At 44.2% G+C, this 14,222-nt stretch overlaps 1 protein-coding gene across 9 annotated transcripts in view; it reads left to right on the top strand.

The window, feature by feature from the left end:
- Positions 1-14,222, top strand: part of spega (striated muscle enriched protein kinase a) — a 38,570-nt gene that overhangs the window by 20,788 nt on the left and 3,560 nt on the right. For 7 of the 9 annotated variants that reach the window (XM_019856554.1, XM_019856559.1, XM_019856558.1 and 4 more), the window contains 30 exons: positions 185-303; positions 375-463; positions 557-732; positions 836-1,019; positions 1,593-1,666; positions 1,742-1,900; positions 1,993-2,182; positions 3,288-3,517; positions 3,593-3,712; positions 3,800-3,904; positions 4,133-4,339; positions 4,791-4,914; positions 4,988-5,160; positions 5,231-5,343; positions 5,422-5,590; positions 5,736-5,835; positions 6,018-6,218; positions 6,490-6,547; positions 6,630-6,707; positions 6,790-6,962; positions 7,046-7,072; positions 7,143-7,295; positions 7,384-7,426; positions 7,501-7,566; positions 8,464-10,467; positions 11,506-12,106; positions 12,219-12,386; positions 12,997-13,119; positions 13,339-13,503; positions 13,590-14,190. In XM_019856554.1, coding sequence (XP_019712113.1) covers positions 185-303; positions 375-463; positions 557-732; positions 836-1,019; positions 1,593-1,666; positions 1,742-1,900; positions 1,993-2,182; positions 3,288-3,517; positions 3,593-3,712; positions 3,800-3,904; positions 4,133-4,339; positions 4,791-4,914; positions 4,988-5,160; positions 5,231-5,343; positions 5,422-5,590; positions 5,736-5,835; positions 6,018-6,218; positions 6,490-6,547; positions 6,630-6,707; positions 6,790-6,962; positions 7,046-7,072; positions 7,143-7,295; positions 7,384-7,426; positions 7,501-7,566; positions 8,464-10,467; positions 11,506-12,106; positions 12,219-12,386; positions 12,997-13,119; positions 13,339-13,503; positions 13,590-14,190 — 6,793 coding nt within the window. Of the gene's footprint in view, positions 1-184; positions 304-374; positions 464-556; positions 747-835; positions 1,020-1,592; positions 1,667-1,741; positions 1,901-1,992; positions 2,183-3,287; positions 3,518-3,592; positions 3,713-3,799; positions 3,905-4,132; positions 4,340-4,790; positions 4,915-4,987; positions 5,161-5,230; positions 5,344-5,421; positions 5,591-5,735; positions 5,836-6,017; positions 6,219-6,489; positions 6,548-6,629; positions 6,708-6,789; positions 6,963-7,045; positions 7,073-7,142; positions 7,296-7,383; positions 7,427-7,500; positions 7,567-8,463; positions 11,069-11,180; positions 11,349-11,505; positions 12,107-12,218; positions 12,387-12,996; positions 13,120-13,338; positions 13,504-13,589; positions 14,191-14,222 lie in introns of those variants that run through there. The other 2 variants (XM_019856555.1, XM_019856562.1) reach the window with 2 other exon arrangements.

The raw sequence follows: 14,222 nt of genomic DNA, 5'->3' as shown, positions 1-14,222 counted from the left end.
GCGATGTTGCCGGCGTCAACTATTTCGAGTCGCTAAATTCAGTTTAAATTCATCTCTCCTTTTATTATTTATAATTTTATCTGTGGTTTTATTGTTCTTGTTTTGATTGTAAAGTGTCCTTGAGTGTTTTGAAAGGCGCTTATAAATGTAATGTATTATTATTATTATTATTATTTTCTTCCAGAGCAAAGTGGGAGACTAGATGAGGAGCACCTGAGTCCACAGGCATGCGTGATGGAACTCCATGGATGTGCTTCTGCTTCGACTAAAAGTGTCCATTTCAAGGAGCCTCCCTCTTTCCAGGTAGGGGCCTCTCAGAGGAGCCGTAATCATCAGGCAAATGTGTAAAGCTCTAAATGGTATGTTTTAAAAAGGTGGGGCCATGTGACCAAGCAGTGATTGAGGGTCAAGATGTTGTCATCTCGGTAAAAGTCACCGGGCAGCCCAAACCGCTGATTTACTGGTGATATATTTTACTAACACAGTGGCCAGACATTACCTCACGCTCAGTTGAAAACCCTGCCACAAACCATGTCACCATGTTTTTCTGACCCAGGCTGAAGGACAAGGTCCCAGTCAAAACAGCAGGACGCTTTTCCATGAGGGAGATGGAAGACGGGGCCAATGAGATCAGGATCATCTCAGCACAGAGGTCGGATTCCGGACTCTATGCCTGCAAGCTTGTCAATGAGAGAGGAACAAAGCAGGAGGAGTGCAGCGTTGAGGTCAAAAGTGAGCAATCCAAAGTCCGTGTTGATGGCTATGTGACCAATTTGTCTTTGTATATGTCTCGGTGTACATGTCTACGTCTCCGTAATATGTACTTGATCATCAGCTGCAGCACAGATGCGCCTGAAAATTATCCGAGAGATCAAAGAGCTGATGGTGGAGGCCGGCGAGTCGGCCATGTTTGAATGTCACATCACAGGACCCCCAGATGTGGATGTGGATTGGCTGTCCAATGGGAAGCTGATCCAGCCAGCGCTGCTTAACTGCAAGATGCACTTTGATGGCCGGAGGTCAGTTCTTTCTTTTGTTTAATGCTTCAAATCTCATCAGCCTTGTATCAGGTACTTTTGGTAGTTTCGTTTATTACTACTAGTAGTGTTTTACTTTTAGCCCAAGTATCTTGACTTCGGTTGACTAATATTGAATATATTCAAGTATTGGAAGTAAAAACCAAAGCATCTCTATTGAGTTAACTTGAGTGTCGTCAAGTAGTTAAAGCTGTGATAGCACTCGATAGCCGGGTCTTCACATTTGCTGTACAGCATACCTAAACAAGCTCATGATAATGACAAGAACATGAAAGAATTGACTTCACTTGCTTAATATATGTACTGGTATGTACTTCTTCAGCTTGAATGGGGAGTTTTGATTGTCAATATTTCTTTCACTTTACACTGTATAGAACATCAAAACAAAACCGTACCATTAATTTATACAATCTAGTGCAGTCAAAGTGAAATTTTCTAGAAATATAAATAACAAAGTGAAGTACGGATATGTGAAAATTTCACTTAAGTACATACCAATTGAGTATTTGTAGTCCATTACATGACTGTTTTCTACTTTACTCTGTTTCCTTTCAGATGCCGCCTGCTGCTGTATTCAGTGCACGAGGACGACAGTGGGACATACACTTGCAAATTGAGCACAGCTAAAGGTGAACAACAGACCTGATTGGACTGATTCCTCACCTTGATGATGAGCAAATAAAAGCAGTTGATTTCATATGTAGACGAGTTGACCTCCAGCGCAAACCTGAAGGTGACTCCCTCCAAGGAGCCGCTGTTCACCCGCAAGCTGGACGTCCTCGAGGTCATTGCAGGTCGCACGGCCCGCTTGGACTGCAAGGTGAGCGGGTCACCGGCGCCACAAGTCACCTGGATGCACTTTGGTAGGGAAGCTCAACTGACTTGCTGCGTTTTCATGTTTCTAAAACACGTTTTCTTCAAAGGAATGCTGTGTTTCTTCTCTCTGTGCCTTCAGAGTCCACAGTGGAGGAGAGCGACAATGTGTGCATCCTCAGCGAGGGGGGGCGTCACTCGCTTGTCATAGCCAACGTCAGCAGTGACACAGAGGGCTTCTATACGGCTGTGGCTCAGAACATTCACGGGAAGGCTGATTGTACTGCGGAGCTTTACATACAAGAGCAAAGGGCTGCAGTCTCTTCTCACATGTAAGACTTTACTATACATGGTGATACCCAGCTACAAAGTATCAATGTAATTACCACAGCGTCTTTCCCTGCACTGCATTTAGAAATATCTCACTAAAGACCGGCAAACAGAGATGTCCAATATGTGTCAAATATCATTTAATTGCAAAAGTTCCATAGACACCATCCCAATGACCTAAACAGGATGTCGAAATGCAGCAAATAAGCAAAGAAGCTGAAGGCTGACAATATACCGTATTGGCCCGAATATAAGACGGCCCTGATTATAAGACAACCCCCTCTTTTTCAAGACTCAAGTTTGAAAAAATACTTTTTGAACACCAAATTAATTTGTGTACAGAAAATAATTACAGTACATCTGAAACAAATGATTATAACAATATATTTGAGAGAAAAAGCATGTTATTTTGCCTCATTCAAATCTTAATATCTGAACATTTAAATCTTTAAACTAAAGTGTAAATTACATCATAACTTCTCCTCAGCTGCCGGTTGACCTGGCCGATCTTCGACCCACTTTTCTCCAGATTGTCGCTACGTTTCTCCATTTTCTGTTATCTCTTCTATTATTTTTTTCTCTTTTCTTTCTTACCGCTATTTTGTATTTTTCTTCTTTGTGCTACCGCTATTTTTATTTTTATTCTTTGTGACAGGGGTTCACTTTGGCCTGGGGAGTCGAGTTCAGCATTCGCTTGAATGATATCTGGCGCCATCTAGCGTCGTGAATGGGTATCATGTCTAGACCCCGAATATAAGACGACCCCCACTTTTTCAATCTTATTTCAATGCAAAAAACACCGTCTTATATTCGGGCCAATATGGTAATCAAGTCAGCAGATAGGCTATGATTAATATCAAGACCCTCGAGTTGTGTTGTACTTCAATTTCTAATTTCCTAAATGCTTTTGGGATGATACGCAGTCAACCTTAATGTGACTTGCTAGTTTTAGTTTGTTTATCCGTACATTGTTGGTAAGTTGGTTAGGTCAACTTTTCTATTTATGAGAAATGATGCAAGAATGACAACATCATTTTTTTGGCAGAGGAAAGAAAAAGGTAAAACAAACAGTGGGCCTTTTACATTATCCGATCTGTTACCCTGCAGGTCCAAACTTGAGAAGATGCCATCCATCCCGGAGGAGCCAGAGCAGCTGGAGACTGAAGTGGTTAAGAGAACCATGCCAGACTTTGTCAAGCCTCTCGCTGATCTGGAGGTGATTGAAGGCAAAGAGGCGGTGCTGAACTGCAAGGTGATGGGCCTGCCTTATCCCACCATCACTTGGTACCACAATGGAAAGCGCATTGAGAGCAGCGAGGAGCGCCAAATGACCCAGAGTAAGACCAGACTTGACAGGCGATGACCTGTTTGAGTGCAAGACGGCAAATAAGAACTGTGTCTGTCTCCCTCAGACAGGGATTTGCACACTCTGGTCATTCAGACTGCTTGTCATGCTGATGGTGGAGTCTACAAGGCTGTGATTGCAAACAAAGTGGGCAAAGCAGCCTGCTATGCACATTTATATGTTTCAGGTAGCCCGTGGTCCTGTACAGTCAATCCATTTTTTTTTTGGTTCCTTTTACAAAATGTGAAAAGATCTTTTTGTACTTTCTGTACAGATATTGTTCCAGATCCACCTGATGGCCCCCCGGTCATTGAGGCCATCACAGGAAAAACTATAAGTCTCAGCTGGAACAAATCAAAGAGATTAAATCCATTTTATGGTTGAATATTTTTTTTCCCTCATCTTTGTGAAAGTCTGTGATTGGTTGTTTTAATCCATGAATTTGTTAATTAATGCCATTTGTTGTGATTCTGTGGGATCTAGATCCAGTTGTTGAATCCAGCCAATGAGTTCTTAGAATTTTGCCAGTAACTCATAAAAGGTCTTGGCAGAGTTGGATGGTCTCTTTGGTGCTGTGTGGTTTCATGCTTTTCTTGTTTCATTGCAGATTCAGGCTCCTTGTCATATGTCCTCCAGCAGCAAGCCCTGGGCTCCATCCAGTGGTCCACCGTGGCATCCAATTTGAGGGAAACCAGCTACACCATTACCAGCCTTTCCAAGGGGGTCCGCTATGCTTTCAGGGTCCTGACGTCCACCGGCAAGACACTTAGCAGGCCTTCACCATTCACAGATCTGGTCCAGCTCCAAGACAGAGGTATGAAGGGTCCCACATTTTTAAACACATTGTCTCACAAGTGCAAAACTCCGCTCGGAGTTAAAATTGTTCCTCAGAAATTGTGTATGAATGCATGAATATATATATTTTTTTCAATTTAGACGGATAGGACGAGTTGATATAATGCAAATATTCCCTCTTGGGATTATACCACCGCATTAAAAAAATAAATAAATAAAAAATAACATCCCTGCTTTGCTCTTTTTCATAACTAATAATTGAAAAAATGATTACCACACCCATCCCAAAAGCCCATGTTTATTCTTAGTTTATGTTTTAATTTGGTGAGCAATGTTGCTACATGCAGGCAGACAGAAGAGGTGGAGCAATTGTAGGAAAACATGAAGAAAAATGAAGTCCCTTTGCAGGTTATGACATTTATACTGAGTGCTTGCTTGTTAGCATTCACACAAAGCACATCTTTGTATAGGACCTTATTTGAGGAAAGCACCAGTCATCGTCGACAAACCTGACATTGTGTACGTGGTTGAGAATCAACCCGTAAACATCACCATCACCCTGAACCATGTGCACGCCACAGTCACTTGGAAAAGGTAATTATTTACTTTTCATCTCTCCAGTCACTTAAGTGAACATACTGCAAGATGTTGCTTCTGTGTTCACCAGGAGGGGCGTGGCATTGGTCAACAAACCAGGGGTGTGCGAGATGAGCATGCCGGATGATGATCAACACTCCCTGAAGCTTCAGCGTGTCAGAGCTTTGGACATTGGCCAGCTCGTGGTAATGGCCAGCAACCAGTTTGGCAGCGACCTCTGCACACTGCAGCTGGTCATGGCAGGTTGGACCACGGCAGATTTGGTTTCCTCCGTGCAATGTGACAAAGTGATTTTTTTTAACCCATTCCACAGTGCCACCAAAGTTTGAAACCATCATGGAGGATGTGGACGTGTGTGCTGGAGAAACGTCCCGTCTTGCTGTTGTGGTCGAAGGGAAACCAGATCCAGACATTCTGTGGTACAAGGTGCCTATTTTAAGAGTTGCATTCCTATAAGTCAAGTCAGCTCTGAATATTACATGAGGTTGTTTAAATCTTTCACAGGATGATCTGCTTCTCTCAGAAGGCAGCCACTTTACGTTTGTGTATGATGACCCAGAGTATTCTCTTGTGATCCTCAATGCCCGTCCTGAACATTCTGGCGTGTACACGTGCACGGCAAAGAACCTGGCCGCGTCCAACTCCTGCAAAGCTGAACTGACTGTTCACACAGGTCTGTGCTTTACATGGGAATCAAAAAACACGCTCCAGGTTGACCAAGTTTCTCTCTCTTTTTTTATTTTTATTTATTTATTTATTTATTAGTTATATCCAGGCGGTAAAACAGATATTTGTAAAAGTGTGCATGATCTCTACAGAGCAAAAAGAGGACAAAGAGCCAATGGAAGATGAGGGAACCATTCTCAGGAAGATGCGACGCTTGACAGACTACTATGACCTCCACAAAGAGATAGGCAGGTATGCGTGTGTCCATGCTTGTGAGTGATAAGGCCAAGCAAGTCGCACCTTTTCTAAACTGAAGGCACAGTAAAGACTAAAACTAATGACCGCAGAACAGCAAAAAATACCACTTAGTAGAGCGCCGACCGATACCCAAGGGGCCATAAGATGCAGCCAAATGTGCATGTTGTGTGTCACAGGGGGAACTATTCCTACGTAAAACGGGTGACTCAGAAGAACGCTAAAAAGGATTTTGCTGCCAAGTTCACATCTGCTCGTGGAAAGAGGAAAGCCTTGGCCTTGCGAGAAATGGAGCTGCTGTCCGAGCTGGACCACGAGAGGATCATCTTCTTCCATGATGCCTTTGAGAAAAAGAATTTGGTGGTGCTGATAATGGAGTTGTATCCTTTGTATATGCAGCTATATCTAAAAGCAGACATTTATATCTTGCACTGTTCTTCATGTACTTCAGAGTGAGTTGACAAATAACTTAAATTTATCTCAAAGACACTAAAGATCCAATACACGAATTCTAATTTCTTCATGTACAGTCCCACATATTCCCTTTGAGTCATTGTTGAGTGGAAATAACAACATTTTTAGAAAACATGTGTATTGGGGTGATCATCTGAAGGATTGTGCAGTCTGTTTTTCTTCAGCTGTGGGTTGAAGGTGTCACGAGGAGATGTTAGAACGAATGTGCAGAAGAACTACAGTCACAGAGCTGGAAGTGGGTTGGGTTCTGCTTTCCCCAATGGACTCCCGTCACATGACCTAGACATCATCACGTCATCATTTGTGCATCTCCACAGATTCGTCAAATTGTTCAGCAACTGCTGGAAGGCCTTCGCTACCTTCATGAGAAAGACATCGCCCATCTTGACATAAAGGTAACTGTGAGTCTTCACGGAATGTATCCGATAAGTGTCCAATTACAAGAATTGATTGCACTTGTATTTCATCGGCTTTTAGCCGGAAAACATTTTGATGGCAGTTACCGGCAGTGACCAGATCCGTATTTGCGACTTTGGTAATGCCATCAAACTGGAGTCATCCGAGGAGCACTACTGCAAGTATGGCACACCGGAATATGTGGCGCCAGAGATTGTGAACCAAAGCCCTGTCTCCAGAGCAACAGACATATGGTGAGTCACCTCCTGTCTGCACCACTTGCAGGAAAGCACAATTTCATCACATCTGCTTTATATGTCTATGCTTCTTCTTACAGGCCGATCGCAGTCATTACATATCTCTGGTAGGTCACACAGCAAGCACATAAATTTAACACACAGTGGCTCATATCGTGTATAAATGCATTATTCCAGTCTGACAGGAGTGTCACCATTCACCGGTGAAAACGACAGAGCCACAGTGTTAAACATTCGCAACTACAATGTGGCCTTTGATGAGACCATGTTCTCTGACCTCTGCAAAGAGGCGAAGGGGTTTGTCATCAAGCTCTTGGTGGTGGACCGACTGTAAGTGCTCTCAGATGTATGTACGTATGTATGCATGTATGTATGTATATGTAACTCAACTGTGGCATATTTGTGTTTGTTCACTCAGGAGGCCAAGTGCCACTGAGTGCCTTCGTCATCCTTGGTTCAAGGTAGCTGGCAGACTTGCGTTTCATTTGCAATTATGATGGCTGTTCAATAACATTCATGCCATTTTATCTTGCAGTCAGAAAGTAACAAGAGCATCTGCACAGCAAGGCTAAAGCAGGTTTTGTCTCGAAGGCGATGGCAGGTAAAAGAACAATATTAATATTCATTCAAAATTAGGTACACCTGCACAATCTAATGTGATTCAAGCAAATATTTGCATCTTCCAGTACATGCATAATAATCATCAGTTTGACACTGTCAAAGAGTTATTATTTCAATAGTGGTTCACAAATTTAATTGACTCCATGACTGTTTGGAAACTTAGATAACTGTTCCCACTGAAATGAATAGAAATCACTTCCAGTCCTAGAACAAAGTTACTTATATGTTGTTTTTATCTGTATGTGATTAAAACAATTAAATAAAAATCATTCTTGCTTTTTCTGTGTTGCGCCAGCAGCATCACACTGAAGGCACTTGAAAGCGGCCTCACCAGCAAGAAAAACTCATTGGTTCTCAACACGTTTTTCTTTTCTGCCCTAGTTCTTTTCCTTCCTCAGAGACTCCGAGTCAATTGCCCCGCTCGCGCCATTACCAGCAAGCACTTTTGAGGTGCTCACTTTGTTAAAACAGTCACTCCGTTTGCCACATTAGCTGCCTTTATTGCCCCTTTGTTCATCAACTAAATTGTGCGGCGAGATCGCAAACATGAACCATCCTTGTGTTTTCTAATGACTTCCTTCTTTTTCTAATCGTAATTAAGCTTCCTAATAACGGCATCACAAGCACTTTGAGGAAAAAGCTCAACTCAGCATATGCGGCTCCATGCCATGAGTGTTCGAAATTTTAACATCAAAAATAAACATGTGTTAATAAAAAACGATCTTTGTAATTTTGTAAGGGAATGACAAAGATTAGCATCTTCCTTCTGATCCCATTAGATTGTTGAGGTATACCAAATAATGTGTGAGATGGTTGTCTATTGTATGCCTGCACCATGCAGCTCTTCATCACTTCTGTTCTGATGGTTTCCCCTCAGCGCTCCCTAATCAGTTACAAATCAAAGATGGTGATGCGAACAATCCCAGAGCTACTTAATGACGCATCAAGCCATGTGTCCATTGCCGTGCCGCGGCATTTAAAAGAAGGCTCTCCACCACCTTCATCGTCCTCCGACTCAGAAGCAGACGTGGATGAGCTTCCCTTCATTCCTATGCCACTATCTATGTTCTTCTCCGGTTCCAGAGTCTCCCTCAATGAGATTCCCGCGAATGAACACGTCACAGAAAGGCCCACTCATATTGCTGATAAAACTAAGGACAATCTGGGCACAGCTGGTATCAAGGGAGAAGCTGGTGAAAGTGTGACACGTAAAGATGAAAACCTAGACGAGCAGATAATTCATCAGGCAAAAAGAGCTCCACTTCAAAAAGGATTAAGTACGGAGACGGAAGAGTCTCAAACAAAAGCAAGAAGATCAACAATGAGAAGAGGCAGTTCTGCTGACTCTGCGTTGCTACTTCACATGGACCCAGAACATGGTGATATCAATGATGCGGCAGAAATGAGCAACAAGAGCTTGAAAAAGACAGTTTCTCTTGAACTCCCCAATCGTAGCCCAAGCCCTGGAATGACAAAGCTAAGCCAAGAGGATTACGCCTTGAAACTGGAGCTCATGAGACAACGGCTCCTCAGGGGCGGTACCCTCGATAAAAAGATGAGCGGCCTGCGAGGGCCCTTATTTGAAACACTTGGCATGGAAGATGAGAGACAGACAGCATCTCTCGATCGCAATCTGAGGAGATCCAGAGCCGGGCCATCCACACTCATGCGAGCTGCATCCTCTGAAAGTGCAGGACAGGACACACCAAAGACCAAAGTTTTTCAGAAAAGCGCTTCCTTCACTCAAGAAGATTCTGAACCCATGCCCCTTCATCGCAGGTATGGCGCTCCCTTAGAAATCCCATCTATAAGCACTGCCCGCACTGAGGGGAAGAAGCTTCAGGAGGCAACATCCATGTCTGCCCTAACAGAACAAACGATGATGGAGTCACCCACGGAGCGCAACTCATTTATATACCCAGCAACAGGGGAAGTGGACCAACAGGACAAAGAGAAAAATCAAGAGAAAAGGACCAATAAAGAAAAGTTAGACCTAGCAGAAAATGAGCCAAGATCATTCGCACTTGTTGCTCCTTTAATTGTGATAGAAGAGGACGACGAAGCAGAGGACAAAAGGAAAGCTCTCCGTATCAATAAAGAGAAAATGATTAAAGAGAAAGAAACCTCACAAAACACAAAGGCCTCATCTGCATATGAAAGTGCCTCAGAAGCAGTTGCCAAGTCATCTGCAAAATCTGACCAAGTCTGTGACAAGTTGAACGGCCATGAGCGCAAAGACATCGCTCCTTCGCCTCAACACCCGGCTGTGTTTGCCAAAGTGGCAAATGCCGATCGATCTTCTAGTTCCCTCTCCTCATCTTCGAACCCAGAAATTCCTGGCGTGCCGCGCCAACCACTACTCAGAACAGATATCAAAGACATTGACTCAGAGGAGATCTTTGAAGCCAGATTCAAAAAGAGGGAGTCATCTTTGACTCGCAGCCTTCGAAAGCTAGCCAGAAACAAATCAGAAGAAAAATCGCCGACTCTGAACCGTAAGATTGGTCATCCAGACGATGAGGTTTACAGGCCGGGGCAGAGAGGAGCCCCCCTTGAAATGGTCTCCAAAGAGAAGTCCAAATCAGTTCAAGACCTGCGGGAAGATAAGGAAAAAGAAGCAGGGCTAAGCCTTATAGGGAGGTGGTCAATGCGTGGAAAGAGATCAACATCAGCTGATAAAAAAGTGGAGAAATCAAAGGAAAGAAAGACTCTGGCTACTCAAGAAAGTGCAGCCCCTAAGAGGGTTACTTGGGCAATTGGTCGTAGTAAATCTTTGGACACAAAGGAGCAGGAAGAAAAAGTACAAACAAAAGCTGATGAGTCCGCCGTGTCTGCTATGAGGCGCATGTTTGAGTCTAAAATGGCTGGAATCTCTGCCAAAATAAGGAGCCAGTCTGAGGAAAGGAAGGATAAAACTGCAGAGGGAAGTCAGAAAGAGCAACAGCTGAGGAGGCTCACTGATTCTCCGATCCTTGCAATGCGACAGAAGTTTGAGAATAAAGTCGCAGGAACCTCCACAAAAATCCGCAGCCTGTCAGACCAAAGACAAGAGAACACAGAGGAAAAGAAGACACCCCTGTTTTCTCGTCATCGCCACTCACACTCCGAGGGGCGAGGACTGAAAGGAATGGGCGTGCCTGAGAATCAGCTTGCAAAACAGGCAGGCATGGGCGCGTCAAAGGAATCAATGGAATCCACTTCCAGTATTCAGTCCGAGAAAGAGAACGACCGGCGGTCTAGATGGGACAGGTGGGGTCTGACAAAGAGCAAGAAAGACAAAACACCTTCTCAGACTGACCTCATTTTACCCGCCCCAAAAGAGGAAGAGACTTCCCGCACTCAGAAATTTTCCCGTTCCGCATCTGATTTTCCACCTGTGTTCCACATCAAACTCAAAGACCAAATCTTGCTTGAGGGAGAACAGGTCACCCTGAGTTGTCTCCCTGCCGGAAGTCCGCATCCTGACATCGCATGGATGAAAGGTCTCTTGCTTCCATCCTAGCGCTAATAGGATTAAAAATTGCTGTACCACAACACAAACATTCCAAGTTCTGATTCTGTGCTGTCTGCATGGGTTTTTTTTTCATCTTACAGATCGGAAAGCTTTGGATGCGGATGACCGAATCAGTCTGATCTCCCATCCGGATGGCAGGCAGCTTCTTACCATATTGAAGTGCAGTCAAAGAGATGCTGGGGTGTACGAGTGTGTAGCTACCAACCCCCTCGCTGCCATCACCACTTCTTGTACATTGACGATAGCTTGTAAGTGGCTTGTGTCATCCAAGCAGTCATCAAAACATGGTACTCGCGGCTAATTTTCTCATCTTTTTTCACAGACCACATAATTCCTGTAATGCAACAGAACAATTTTAGTTTTAATGGGAAAGGGGATGGAATGATGGCTGGAATCTCTGCCAAAATAAGGAGCCAGTCTGAGGAAAGGAAGGATAAAACTGCAGAGGGAAGTCAGAAAGAGCAACAGCTGAGGAGGCTCACTGATTCTCCGATCCTTGCAATGCGACAGAAGTTTGAGAATAAAGTCGCAGGAACCTCCACAAAAATCCGCAGCCTGTCAGACCAAAGACAAGAGAACACAGAGGAAAAGAAGACACCCCTGTTTTCTCGTCATCGCCACTCACACTCCGAGGGGCGAGGACTGAAAGGAATGGGCGTGCCTGAGAATCAGCTTGCAAAACAGGCAGGCATGGGCGCGTCAAAGGAATCAATGGAATCCACTTCCAGTATTCAGTCCGAGAAAGAGAACGACCGGCGGTCTAGATGGGACAGGTGGGGTCTGACAAAGAGCAAGAAAGACAAAACACCTTCTCAGACTGACCTCATTTTACCCGCCCCAAAAGAGGAAGAGACTTCCCGCACTCAGAAATTTTCCCGTTCCGCATCTGATTTTCCACCTGTGTTCCACATCAAACTCAAAGACCAAATCTTGCTTGAGGGAGAACAGGTCACCCTGAGTTGTCTCCCTGCCGGAAGTCCGCATCCTGACATCGCATGGATGAAAGGTCTCTTGCTTCCATCCTAGCGCTAATAGGATTAAAAATTGCTGTACCACAACACAAACATTCCAAGTTCTGATTCTGTGCTGTCTGCATGGGTTTTTTTTTCATCTTACAGATCGGAAAGCTTTGGATGCGGATGACCGAATCAGTCTGATCTCCCATCCGGATGGCAGGCAGCTTCTTACCATATTGAAGTGCAGTCAAAGAGATGCTGGGGTGTACGAGTGTGTAGCTACCAACCCCCTCGCTGCCATCACCACTTCTTGTACATTGACGATAGCTTGTAAGTGGCTTGTGTCATCCAAGCAGTCATCAAAACATGGTACTCGCGGCTAATTTTCTCATCTTTTTTCACAGACCACATAATTCCTGTAATGCAACAGAACAATTTTAGTTTTAATGGGAAAGGGGATGGAATGAATACACTTGTAATGAGCTCTAATGGGAGAATAGTAACCGCACTATGTGAGATTACCCACGTAATAGTTTTGGGGTGAATGGGTGAGTTGTACCCAGGAGGGCATCCGCCGTAGAAGCCGTTCCAAACAAAAACATGCAAGTGACTCGCTCTGGCAACCCCTGAAAAGCCGAAAGCCTCATCAAAATATCCGACACTCCCTCTGCACTGCAGCAGTAAATCATGTGTGTCTCAGATGTTGCGACATGTCCACCGCAATTAATTCCTTTCGAGGGTTTTGCTTTTCTGTCTTACTTTTTATTGAACCACCAGTGTTTCAATAATAAGCCAGAGTTTATTTGGCATTCTCATTCCCTATCTTTAACAATATGGAAAAACAGACAACAGTCATCATCTTGAAACACACTGAGCAAAATATTCTGTCAAAAACAGTGACCATCACATCATTTGGTGCTCTTTTTCATAACAATTCAAGATGTTCCCAAGCGACCTGGTACCCCTGAAGTCCCTCAGACGTATAACAACACTGCCCTGGTGCTGTGGAAGCCATCCGACACCAAGCCTCCGTGCAGCTACACATTGGAAAGAAAGACGGAAGGTGGAAAATAACCTATAAAATTGTACCAATAAAAGATGGGGAAACTTTGATTTAACTTGTTTGTCTATGGAGATATTACTAAGCCACTTTGCTGTTCCACTCAAATATTGCATGTACTGTATTTAGCTGAATCTTTCTATTTTTATTTCATCTAGCATAAATATCATTCATGTTGTAACATTTTTCAGAAAATCTGTGTATTACATCTTGTTACTTCAGGAGATTCAACGTGGCAAACTGTTGCCACCGGAGTGGTTGACTGCTACTACAATGTCACTGACTTACCAAGAGGTGACGTGTTCCGGTTTCGCGTGTTCTGTGTGAACAAGGCAGGACAGGGGCCACATAGCAATTGTTCAGCTCCAGTCAATTTGGATTCGGCAGGTATTACTGCAATTTTAGGCTGAAGATGCAGAAGCAGCCAAATATTTGTATTAATATGTTGTATTGTTGTGTTTTGTTGTGGTCAGCTGAAGAGTCTTCACCCGTGGCTGCTATTGTTAGGACCGCTGCAATATCTGGACCTCTGCCATCCCACTCAAGTTTCGTCCCAGACACATCCACGATGATTATTCCAACCTCCACGATGACAGGACGTGAAAATGCAGCCTCCCCAGTGGCATCCCTTCCTCCTGCAGTGCTGCCATCATCCCATGGGGCTTCAAGATTTATAGAGACCTCGTCAGCCCCATCTGCAAACACAAACAGGCAGACGGATGCTCCAAAAATCAGCGATAAAGTTCCATCTGCACCATTTATACCTGCCAAACTCCAGAGTCCAGTGAATATTGTGTCTCCTATGACTCAGACCCCAACCACTCTTGTAACTCCTCCTTCAAGTCCCACCAAACCCGCCTTAGCGCCCATGTACATCCCCATCACCACAGCTTCTACAGTCCCATCCCTAATGTCCTTCTCCCCTAAAGTGCTCCAAATATCCAGCCTGAGCCCCATGGGTGATGGGACCTGTACGCCCACCAGAAGCACACCAGGTGCTCGCACTACGCCCTCCACGGCTCTGCGCCAAGGGGTTCCACAGAAACCTTACACATTCCTGGAGGAGAAATCCAGGTGAGAAAAAAATACTCAAATGTACAGAATTT

The sequence above is a fragment of the Hippocampus comes genome, unplaced genomic scaffold (assembly GCF_001891065.2).
Source record: "Hippocampus comes isolate QL1 unplaced genomic scaffold, H_comes_QL1_v1.1 scaffold283, whole genome shotgun sequence".
Lineage (NCBI taxonomy): Eukaryota > Metazoa > Chordata > Actinopteri > Syngnathiformes > Syngnathidae > Hippocampus > Hippocampus comes.
This window is presented reverse-complemented; position numbering and strand designations above follow the sequence as displayed.